The sequence below is a fragment of the Sus scrofa genome, chromosome X (assembly GCF_054392235.1).
Source record: "Sus scrofa isolate SSC_HxYL_T2T_F1_AM1 chromosome X, Sscrofa_HxYL_maternal_Yorkshire_Landrace_v2.0, whole genome shotgun sequence".
Lineage (NCBI taxonomy): Eukaryota > Metazoa > Chordata > Mammalia > Artiodactyla > Suidae > Sus > Sus scrofa.
Genome location: NC_139401.1, coordinates 30,913,899 through 30,926,082, shown reverse-complemented (window position 1 = coordinate 30,926,082; position 12,184 = coordinate 30,913,899). Strand labels below are relative to the sequence as shown.

At 36.8% G+C, this 12,184-nt stretch overlaps 1 protein-coding gene across 24 annotated transcripts in view; it reads left to right on the top strand.

Moving 5' to 3' along the window:
• The window catches only part of DMD (dystrophin), a 2,611,869-nt gene that overhangs the window by 2,373,643 nt on the left and 226,042 nt on the right, over positions 1–12,184 (top strand). For all 24 annotated transcript variants that reach the window (XM_021079543.2, XM_085006422.1, XM_085006420.1 and 21 more), the window contains 1 exon segment: positions 2,606–2,684. In XM_021079543.2, coding sequence (XP_020935202.1) covers positions 2,606–2,684 — 79 coding nt within the window.

Below are 12,184 nucleotides of genomic sequence, written 5' to 3'. Positions count from 1 at the left end.
TTTTTTCCTCCGTATGTGCAAAGATTTGGTCAGTGTCCATTCTTATTCCTGTATGGCTTCCCCATCCCTTCCTCCCCATCCCCAAACTTTCAGTCGTCTCTTCTTCGATTTGTTTATGAAATGACACATTCTGAATTTAGAAATAAGTCCGTCTCCCAAACATTCATTTGCGTGTATTCTTCTCCACCTCTTCTCTATAATCTTATGATCTCATATTCTTCAAGACCAGGAATTGACCTCACATTGGATCATAAAATATACTGATGACTAAAAGTTTCATGGATATGTACACTCGATTAGGTCTGCTTTCAATAAATTAATTCAAAAGCGAATTAAAAGGTCAGTTGCTAATTAAATATTTATACAATACTATTTTTTCACATTTCATCCCTGGAGTAGCAGTTAAGACCAAGAGCCAGACTAAATGCGCTTGAATCCTGGATCTGCGAGTTTACTAACTACTTAAGCTTAGGCAAATTTTGTTTGTTCCTTTCTTTTATCCTCTCATGCTTCAGTTTCTGAAGTAGGGAGATGATATGATATTACTTCCTACCACAGATTTACTGTGAAGATTAAATAAGTTACTTCATATTGTCAGGCACAGAGTGCTTAATAAATATTAGCCATTTTTAATTTTATGCAGTGCCTTGCCTATTCCTCTCCAGTTATTAACCATAATAGCAACAATAATAGTAGCTGCTAGCATTTATTGAGCAATTATCATGTGATAGAAACTAGGCTAAACACTTCACATGTATCAGCTTAAGTCCCATAATAACTATGAAGTAAGACATAGTGTCCCATTTTAATGATAAAGTATGTTAAGATTAATTTACCTAGGGATACGTTGCATGCAGTGTTAGTAGGCATTCTCATTTCTCATTTATTCTCCTGTCTCCCTCTCCCCTCCCCCCACTGCCCATACGCACACACATAAACGTACACTCTGGTTTGGTCACCTAGTCATTACACAAATATTTCTTACCACTTTATTATGTGCAGGGTTCAGGGCATCCTGTGGGAGGGAATAAAGGAGAAGAGAAATAAGGAAGGAATGGTTCCTACTTTCATGAAGTGTACACTCCATTGCAGGAGATACTCATATCCATGTATCGAAAACAGTGGCTGTGATAGAAGTGCTCCAAGGATAAACAGTGTGCTGTGAGAATGTGGAGGAAGCAAACATGTAACAGCTTTGAATGGGAGAGAAGAGTGATAAGAGCTTTCCAGAGGGAAGACTAACAGTCACACAGTGTTGTATTGGATGGAATGTCACAGGACAAACAGGCAGGGTCTGGCCGAGAACACAGGGTCAATAAGTCTGGGAAATTAGGTTTGAAATGTCCCTCATGTTTTTGTGGGTACAACAGTGAAGCAAACCTTCCATTTATTGCAACTCTACTTGGTTTTCCAAATATTTGGTCCAAGCAAAGATGAACAAGGCCAGGGAGAATGTGTAAAAAAGATTGTTCCTGATCTATGCTAGGGAGGTCAGAGCTGGCATGAGACTAGAGTACCTGAGCCACTTTTAATGTGGCTCTATTTTACTTTGGGGGAAGTTATCAACACCACAGGAGTGCAGCTGCTTGAGCTCTGATGCCTCTGGGCAAAGCTCCGACTAACCTCTCTCTAGTTTAGCATCCTGTTCAAAACCAAATCAAGACCCAGAGTTATAAAGCTGACAACACCTGGGGCCACCACTGATAGAGGGTTGGCAAAATGCCAGATAACAAAATATACCATTTCATCCATAAAATTCTTTCCCTTTTTCCCACTAAGTATGAAAGTCACTAAGCTGACAGGACACTATGTCAATATATTATAGGAAAAACATAATTGAACAAGAAAAAAGTATGGCAACTTTTATTCCTTGCCACCCAAAGTATACTTCCCAGTAATTTCCAAATCCAATAAAATCTGAAATCTGAAAATTTCTTTATTCTCACTATCTACCTTATAGTTACCCTAAATTTAAACCTTGCCTCTATTTCCTTTATACTTCAGTATCAATCAACTCTTGGTTACTTATTAATTATCAAAGATTAATTATCTTTTATTCAATGTTCCATTAATTATCTATCAATATGTTTCCAAAAACATGCCAAGAACTATAGGCTGACTAAGATAAATATGTATATATATATATATATATCTTTTCTGAGATCCTTTAGTCACTTGGTATAATAGTGAACAGCAACCTTCCTACTTTTTGTGAAAGATTTAGAGTTTGCATTTTTTATGGTACTAATTGGAGCAGCAGTTCGTTTGTGGCTACCAATGAGTACAATGTTTTTTTTTTGTTTGTTTTTTTTTTAAAGAAATCTCTTTTAACATTGTCAAAAGAGCAAGTCTTTTTTTTTTTTGTAGTCTTTTTGCCTTTTTCTAGGGCTGCACCCTAGCAAATCTTTTTTGTTTGGCTTTGGTTTGATAAAAATGGGTCTCAGAGGCCATGTACGGTAAGCAGATATTAAAACAGTGTTATAAATTGTTGCTTAAGTGTTCCAGCCTTAGAAGCCCCAAACATCCTACCAAAAAGGGTACATTGTTTTAATTGCTCATCATTATATATGATAAGAGAACATCATTTCTCTCCTCTTCCTCTCAGGTGGCTGTTGAGGACCGCATCAGGCAGCTGCATGAGGCCCACAGGGACTTTGGCCCAGCATCCCAGCACTTCCTTTCCAGTAAGTCATTGTCAACTTTCATTACTTAACCTCTTCATTGCATCTTGGTGACTAATAATTAAAAGTTGAATTACAGTTGTCTCCACAAAATGTGCTAGAGGCATAAATCATCCTGAAATATAACTTAGTGGGAGAACTCAGAAGGTTAAGAAGAGGAGGACCAAATAGATCATTTTGTCCAGTCTTTAGCTAATTCGTAATTCCTGAATGTATTCTCGAGTGCTAACTTTAGAAATATTTTTGGATCTTTAGTTCTGGTTATAGCGGTTCACTTCATAAAGCTAATAATTATAATATCATGTAATTATTATATGGTAATTCAATATGTATTACTGTGAATCTCTAATTCTTTATCACTACATAATTCATTAACTGCTTCCTGCCTGCATTTTGGAACTTCAGCCCATTGTGTTTTCTTTCCCTAACTATTCTTATCCCTCTTTTATATTTGAGCTCTATTCATTCTTTTTATTTTTCAGTTTTACTATTTTATTAATTATATTTTAATAATTATTTTTATTACTTATAAAGTATAACTAGAAGAAATATAAATATATCTTTCATAATTAAATATATATTTTATAATTTATACTAAGAGGAATAGCCTTGGTTAACTGAGGGTGTAATATTGGACTATCCTATTAATGTAACAATGCACATTAAATTGTCCAGCTTCTCTTTTTCCCTGATTAATGTTAATTTATGCCACTCTTTCTTTGACTATAAAAGTATACATATATATTTTGATATTTAAATAGTCATACTTCTACCACATGGGATTAATATCTTAACATTTTGGTTTGTTTCCTTCTGGTTATGCATGTATATGTGTGAAAGTTTACTCATCATTTTAAGGCAATTACTTTGTACCTGGCAATGTGACAAATATGACCCAACTTAATCCTTATAACAATGTGTAAGGTAGATACCATTATTATAATCATTTTTAAGATGAGGAAATTGAGGCATACCATCATACAACAAGCAGAAGACAGAGCCAGGGTTCAAACTCAAGAGTTCTGTTTTTAACCACCACAGTGGACTGTCTTTTAAGTGATATATTTCGTAGAGAAGAAGCAATTCTCTATGATCTCCCTTGATCCTTCTGCCTTCCTCTTTTCTAGTTCTTTCTGTTCTTTTCCACTTTCCATAGGTTACTAAAAAGATCCATGCTAATGAACATTTTAAATATTTGACTTGATGCTTTCATGTGTGTCTCCTTTTGGCCATTGTCTTTTAGAACAGAAATTCCTAGAATGTAGTGGTCCTATCTTTTTGTTACACATTGATAATGTATTAAGTAAGAAATTGTCAGAGTTCCCATCATGGCTCAGCAGAAAAGAATCTGACTAGTATCCATAAGGACACAGGTTCAATCCCTGGCCTTGCTTAGTGGGTAAGGATCTGGCGTTGCCTTGAGCTGCCATGTAGGCCAACAGCTGTAGCTCCATTTTGACCCCTAGCCTGGGAACCTCCATATGTTGTAGGTATGGCCCTAAAAGCCAAAAAAAAAAAAAAAAAAAAAAGGAAGTTGTCTTATTTTCTTGACTGGCTCTAACCTTATCCACATGGGGTCATTATTTGGTATCATATATGCTTAGAAGGTGCCAAGAAAAAGGGGAAGTTAAAACAGTATGCATAATTGAGTGGGATTGTGGCTTTAGGTAATGATTCTAGAACAATTATAAATCATGCAGATTTTTTCTTCTGTATTTTTCCCAATTTCTGTTCTGCTTAAATTGCCTTGGTGGCAGCCATTTTAATCAATTCAATTGAGATTAAATGTGATAACATTCTCGTAAGTGACTCATAAACTATAAATAAAAATATTATATTCTGAATATTAATTACTCCTCAGACACCATGTATATTCCTTCATTCTTTATTCTCTCTGCCTTCCCACCCAAATTCCTATATCTTCCCCATTAAAACCTATTCCCAGAAAATGATATGTTACACTCATTTAACCCAGGTGACAGGTAAAGTTTAATGTGTACTTCTTCTGGGTTATTTGCATTTTAATAGGGTGAAAAGCCATAAGCCTGAGGAATGGGTCTCCTGTGATAGAATGTCAGCCATAATCTCTGAGCTGTGAGGAAAGAACTTTGAAGGGCCTGAAGGAGCATGCCCACAACTTTCACACCACAATACACTGTTGCCCACTTCCAGAAAGGTCAGACCTGTAGACACAGACACTCATAAATACACAAATTTGTCTGCTTGAATGGAGCCCACCCCCAAATTCACCAGTTTCTTGAGTACTCACGTGGAATTTCAGTATATGCTTAGCAGCTTTGCTTACGGATATCAAAAAAATACCAATTTGGTTGAAGGGATGTTTGAGAACTGGGACAGTGAGACTAAAGACTAAATAAAGATTCTTTCTTTGTGTTGTCCTTTTTTTAAATTACAGAGGTAATATATGGCCCTCAAGGAAATTTTATTTTGGAAACCAAAGAGTACAAACAGGAAAAGAAAAATTATCCATAATCCCACCACTCAGAGATAACTACTATAAAAAAATGTGGTTTATACACATTCTGTATTTCTCTCAGGGGTGTGTGTATATATTTGTGTATGTGTGTATGTGTGTGAATTCAGATTCTCTCTCTTTTTTTGAAACCAAACAGGGACAAAAACTTATTATAGTTTTATGACCTGCTTTTTTCCCCTTAGAACTATAATAAAAATATTTTTGTGTGTTTAAATATTCCTCTGCAGAGTAATTTTTTAATGGCAGGTTATATTCCCTCCTCTAGCTGTACCTACTTTACCAAAACAATTCTAAATCACTCAATATTAAGGTTATTTCAAATTTTTCATTATTTTATCTAACATTATATATCTATCATATCTAATATTCTTGTACACATTTATAAACATCTCAGACTATTTCTATATGTAAATGCCTACAAATGGAACTGTTGTATTAAAAGATGTTTACATTTGTAAGGCTTTTGATACATGTTGCCAAATTGATCTCTAGAAAGTTGCACCAGAAACTGGATGTGCCATCAAAGCTGTATTTGAGGCAGGGCCTCTCTGAAGTCACTTATTTGGTGTTATTTTTGTGTTCTATAAGAGAAAAAGAGCTTTTCCCCCAAACAAATAAAAATATGTTAGAAAAAATACCACTAAGTTCATATTAAATGAGTTCAAATTGATAGATGTTTAGTAATTTGCTTCCAGATTACTAGGCATAATAATAGAGTGATTTCTGAGGCTTAGAAATTACAAAGAAAAATAAGGATGAACTACTAGCTGCACCCTACAAACATGCTCATGCTCACTGTCTCTTTCTCTCTCTGTCTCTCTCTCTCTCTCTCTCTCTCTCACACACACACACTCCCCTTTGAAAATTACATTACCATCTGTATTTTTAATACTAGAGAGAGGCAGCCTTTTACTAAAGAAAAGTATTCACTATTTCTTCTTGGTGGCCCAATCTCTACTTGTTAAAGAAGTTGTTTCTTTTATCTTAGATTTGAGAGAAAATGAGAAGATAAAAACATTGTAAATTATGACCTTTACCCATTGATAGACACTAGCTTGCCTTTAATTCTAGCTTTAATAGTCTACAACTTCTGATTGACTTACACAATTTAGACCAAGAAAAAGGAGAAATTCTAGTAGCATAATTTTAAAATATACTTATCTTTAAATTTTTATGTATTTTTAAACTATATTCATAGGTCAATAATCAAAAATGTACTGTAAGGAGTTCCCATTGTGACTCAGTGCGTTAAGAACCCAACGTAGTCTCCGTAGTCTCCGTGAGAATGTGGATTCAATCCCTGGCCTCACTCAGTGGGTTAAGGATCCAGCATTCCTGCAAACTGCAGCATAGATAGCAGATGGGGCTCGGATCCTGCGTTGCTGTGGCTGTGGCATAGGCCAGCAGCTGTATCTCTGATTCAACACTTAGCCTAGGAACCTCCATATGCCACAGGTGCGACAGTAAAAAGAAAAAAAATGTAATGGTGTTCATTAGCTTAACAGTCTGAAAATTGTCCATCTTTTGTTATTTTCAAGAATTTAAGAACTTTTTTTTTTTTTTTTTTTGTCTTTTTGTCTTTGTAGGGCCGCACCCTCGGCATATGGAGGTTCCCAGGCTAGGTATCTAATCGGAGCTCTCGCTGCTGGCTTATGCCACAGCCACAGCAATGCCAGATCCGAGCTGTGTCTGTGACCTATACCACTGCTCATGGCAACGCCGGATCCTTAACCCACTGAGCAAGGCCAGGGATCGAACCTGAAACCTCATGGTTCCTAGTCGGATTCGTTAACCACTGAGCCACAATGGGAACTCCCAGGATTTTTTTAAAAAAACAAATTCAAGAGCTTTTTTTTCTGGCCATTTTCTCAATTCTCTGGGCCTCTGTTCTAAATTTTACTTTTCTCAACAAGAAGGATAGCTATAGATTTGGGTAAAGGTAGAAATCTTTCTATAACAATGGAAAGAACTTATATTTGTCTTAATATATTACAAGTTCTATAACTCCTTAAAGGGCCTTTTTCCAAGCCATGTTCTTCAGAACATTAATGTTCTATATGATGTTAATAACTCTCCCTTAAGAAAATAGTTTTAAGGTCAATAAGATTGGAAAAATACAAGGTTATAAAGATAAGCAAGCTTTCCTCTTGGAATTCTTGTAGCTTTTAATATACATTGAAACTCTAAGAGGAGGATAAAATCAGTGACTCTTGTGTCCTACTTATGTAACGATGCCTTTTTCAGGCACACCAATTAGTTTCTCACTAAACATGCCATAGAACATAGTATGGGTATATTTGCCCTAAAGTAATACTTGCCAAATAGTTTGATAATGAGAACTTTCTGCTGAAGGTAGTAAAAACATGATCCAATTAAAAAGAAAATAAGTATTTATCAGGCAAAAGGGTCAACTCTCTCTTTCCTGAGATTTCTAGGACCCCTCCCACTTCCACTCCAGGGGTCCCCTAATGTTGTGGAATTTCTTAATTGCAGAGAAGCTATGGAGTATCTATATGAGTTGTTTTCAAAGCCCTTATTAGTGAGTCCTGAAATCGGCTTAATGACTTGCAACCAGCAATTTTTAATGGGATGAAATGGAACAGATTAGAAAATAACAGAGTATACTGCACATGCAAGGTTTAATATTATTTTGACACTTTGGTTTCAGTTAGGGCTGTGTGTGTGTGTGTGTGTGTGTGTGTGTGTGTGTACTGCATCACAGTGTAAAATATACTCCTCTGTAGATTGTACACAGGAAAGTTTAAGGAGGTACTGAACTACTCTAACCCACACTTATTTTACAGATGACAAAATAGGGGCAGAGAGACCAAATGGCACAATCAAGGTCACAGACATGGTTATAATAGATCTGGGACTGGAACCCAGTTTCTGAACTTCCATGCCACACCTCACATTGCCTTATCCATTACAAACTAATAACCAGCTCAATGATGATCTAGTCCTCTGATATTGTCACCGATTTTTCTCTCTTCTATTTTACTTGGTCTTGGCCATAAGTTGATTTATAGAGCCTGAATTTTTCTCTCAATGTCTCTGATATTGGTACTGGTTAAAGGTACAGACTCTGGAACTAGGTTAATTGAGTTCAATCAAATACTGGCTCAGATACTTAATCTCTTTATCCATTTTCTGTAAAATGGGGATAATAATAATATATTTCATCAAATTTGACATGCTTCTCCCCCAACCACCCCCATCTTTTAATAACACTGAAATCAGAATATAAGTTTATGTCCAGTGGGATTTTGTTTTTGTTTTTTTGGCCGTGCCCATGGCATGTGGAAATTCTTTGGCCAGGGATCAAACCTGTGCTATAGCCGTGACCTAAGGTACTGAAGAGACCCTAGATCCTTAACCCACTACACTACAAAGGAACTCCTGTCCAATGGGGGTTTGAATTCAGTGAAATATGGTAATACTATCTCATAGTGTTATAATTAAGATCAAATAGTTAACATGTGTAAACCCCTTAGAATAGTGCCTAAAACATAAGTGCTATACAAGTGTTTGTCATTAGCATTAGTATTATCACCATCAACTTGATATTATAACTTAGTATCTGCATAGTAGAGTCAAGCTAGACCTAAAAGTAGCAATTTAAAGTAGCATTTAAATCTTAGTGAAATAGTTTCTCTCTTTTCCAAAGATGTTTTTCATGGAACTAATCTGAATGTACAGTGTTTTGCATATTATAAGAGCTAAACAGTTACTTGTCTAACTAATGAATAGATGAATAATCAATGAGTATACTCTAATCTCTAAGGACAGGATGGTTTTAGTCTTGTTGACAGTTATTTCCTCCATACATAGTGTCTGTACTTGGTAAATGTTCAATAAAATCATACACAGAATGAATTATGTCTTATATCTGAAAGAACAAGAAGTAAATCTCCTCCTCCCATTGTTAATACACGGTGGCATGAGATTTAGCATAGTGACTACCACATAGTAGACACTCAATAAATAACATGACCTTTTATATTGCCTCTCAGCAAGGACTAATAGTATTCATAACTTTGCATAGTCCTTTTTCTAAATGTCTCCTGTGCGGTGTCATATATTAAAGGGAAAAAAACTGTCTTCAAAATGACAGCATGATCACAACTGTATTAGAAAATAAAATATAAACAGCAGAAAGATACACAGAAAGAAAAGACTGAAAATCAAATACATCAAAATGCAAACAACTATTGTGTTTTACTTTTGCAGATTTTTTTTTTTTTACTAATAAACATACATTTCTTTTACAATGGAAAAAAACAGTTAAGGCAAAAATTTTATTCTCTACCCCTTAACCTACTGACCTCTTGTGGTATTAAACTCTACTGATGGCTGTGGAACTCCATAAGATGAATTTCCTTTTTACTATTTATTCTGAATTTAAAAGCTGTGGATTTCATTGAGCAATCTTCTTGTTCTCAGATTATAAGATGCTGTAAAAAGAAAGAACTGATCACTTATTTCTTATAGGCTTTATAATTTTAACTGCCTGAATCAAATCCCTGGTTAACTCTTTTCTCTTATTAAAGGAACCCAAGTGTTTATAGTTTCTCCTTGCTATATAAGGCTAAAAAGTTTGTCTCTATCTTGAGAGTTGGCAAACCTTCACCGCCCCGTCCCCTTACACACTTAATACAAAAAAAGGGGGGGGGACTTTAAGCACATTTAGTAATTGCTGACATTTCACTTACAGTGCTGCAATCTGTGCTACCACTGTCCTCAGGGCATGGATCAATTTGAAATATGAGCAGGCCAATAATTTAAAGTTCAGATCAGCCTGAAGAGGCCATCATAGGAGTTCTCTTGTGGTGCAGTGGGTTAAGGATCCCATGTTGTCACTGCAGGGGCTTAGGTCACTGCTATGACAGGGGTTCCATCCCTGGCCTGGGAATTTCCACATGCCTTGGGCACAGCCAGAAAGAAGAAACCATCATGATAAAAATCAGGAAGAAGCTTGCAGGTACAGTGTGAGATGATTTTCATCCCAAAGCCATCATGTAAAATCTGAAGGCAAAATCATTTGAGCCAGTTTCTTCAAGTGTCATGTGCCATTGGGAATGTTGAAAATTTGGGACAAATGCCATCTAACCTATCAGGGATGCTGGTAATGCCTCCATAAGTTCAAAGATAGCCTTTTGATGCAAAAAAAGAGAAGCAGTCACAGTGATAATAATTACACTGTCTTCTCATAACCTATTTCTATGGCTCTTTTGCCTTGAGTTCACATTTATATTCTCCAATTTAGACCTTAGATTTATTTGATTTAAAGTATCCATAGTAACAAAATTTTGCATTCTTGGCCCTACATAGCCATTTATTTGAACAAGAAGGAAGCTTAGAAAAGTTCTGAGTTTCTGCTATAAGAATTTGTGTGCTGAAAGTTGCTTACGCTAGCTCCCGAGAGAGCCAATAGCTATATATACAGGAGTTGTGACCTGGTTTGAAACGGACCTTTGATAGCTTGAAATTAGCTATAGTGGGAATATTTACTACCCCAAAATTGACAGATACTGCAGATGAAGACTATTGTTTGACATAGCTGGTTGATCAGAACACCACCAAATTTATTTATGTTATTCAGACCATCCAAGTCCTAGGAGGCAAAGCTCAGGACCCAAGTATTTCTCTGCCTTACATTTGTCCTAGTTTGTCTGGGATGTTCTTGGTTTTAGTACTTAGATTCCCCTGTCCCAGAAAACTCCTCAATCATGGGTATACAGGGATGGTTGATCACCCTAGCCTTAGAGAAAGTTCCACAAAAATAGAGCCCTACATGAGGATTCTTGTGCATGTAAATTGTCGAGAGGGCAACTCTCAGGGAAAGGAGAGGGAGGGAAGCAGGATAAGGTGGGGAAAGGCAGGTCAGGGAGTCAGGCTAAGCAACAAGGTAGAGGCTCACTTCAGCTTGATCCCGCCAGGAACTCTGGAGCACAGATTGTTCCAGAGTTAGCCCCATTTTGAGGCAAGGAATCTGGACTTTTGCCCCCCCCCCCATGGCTGTGGATTTCTGGGGAGTAGTGGAGAGAAAGGCAGTTTCTATTCCACTGAGGGAGATTTTCTGGAGATGGGGCAATGGGCCTCTAGCAGCTAATGCTCAGAGCTGATGGGAATGGGCACACCAGCCTGGGTTGGGGGGAAAGGTGATCTAGTGGGACACCATTGGCATTAATGTCTTCTAGACTTTATGAAGCTACTAGGATAGCCCATGCATAATCTGGCTTTGGAGCTAAATAGTCACATTTAGCTTGATCACTAATCACCTCTCCTTCATCCTGTACCTGTATTAGGCTAGTGGCCTGGCAGAGATGAGTCAAGTACCTCTTTCTTTCTTATTTCATCTTCCCCATCATGACAGATTCCTTGGGGTCTCATGAGGACTTATGGCGGGAAGATCAGCCTCACAGCTATGAATCAATTCCATGACACATGGGCACTATTTTAGTGGAATGCTAGCTCTGAAAGGTATATTTTTACACTCCCCAGAAAATGAAGGCATTTGTGCATTTGGCCTAGGGTAGCATTTTGTCATCTGTCCAAAAATACAAAGCTTTGCACAACAGAAATGGTGGAATCACATCCCTGTGGGCAAAAATCATTACTTTTGTTTTTCCATTTGGATGTTTTCCTCTTTCAGAACACAACCAGTTTAGGATTAGAAAATACTTTTTGGTGATAACTTTGAGGTGAGGACAAAAGGCATTTTTTTTTTTGTAGACTTACATAAACTATTCCTGGTTTAAAAACCACTCTTTTGAATTTTCAAATATACTTTCAGATATCAGCAGTAACAGTCATCCTGATTTCAGTCCACCCCAGATGTGCTTTGGAATGCTGTGTCTCCTTAAGGCCATAAGGAAAAGGGATGGGCCTAGGTGATGAGGGGCATTTTAAGGAGACGTGGAAACATAAGGAAGGACAGGGAACATCATTCACCATTAATCAAGTGTTTGGTTCTGTGTTTGCCTTTGCTGCTGTAACTTCAGAC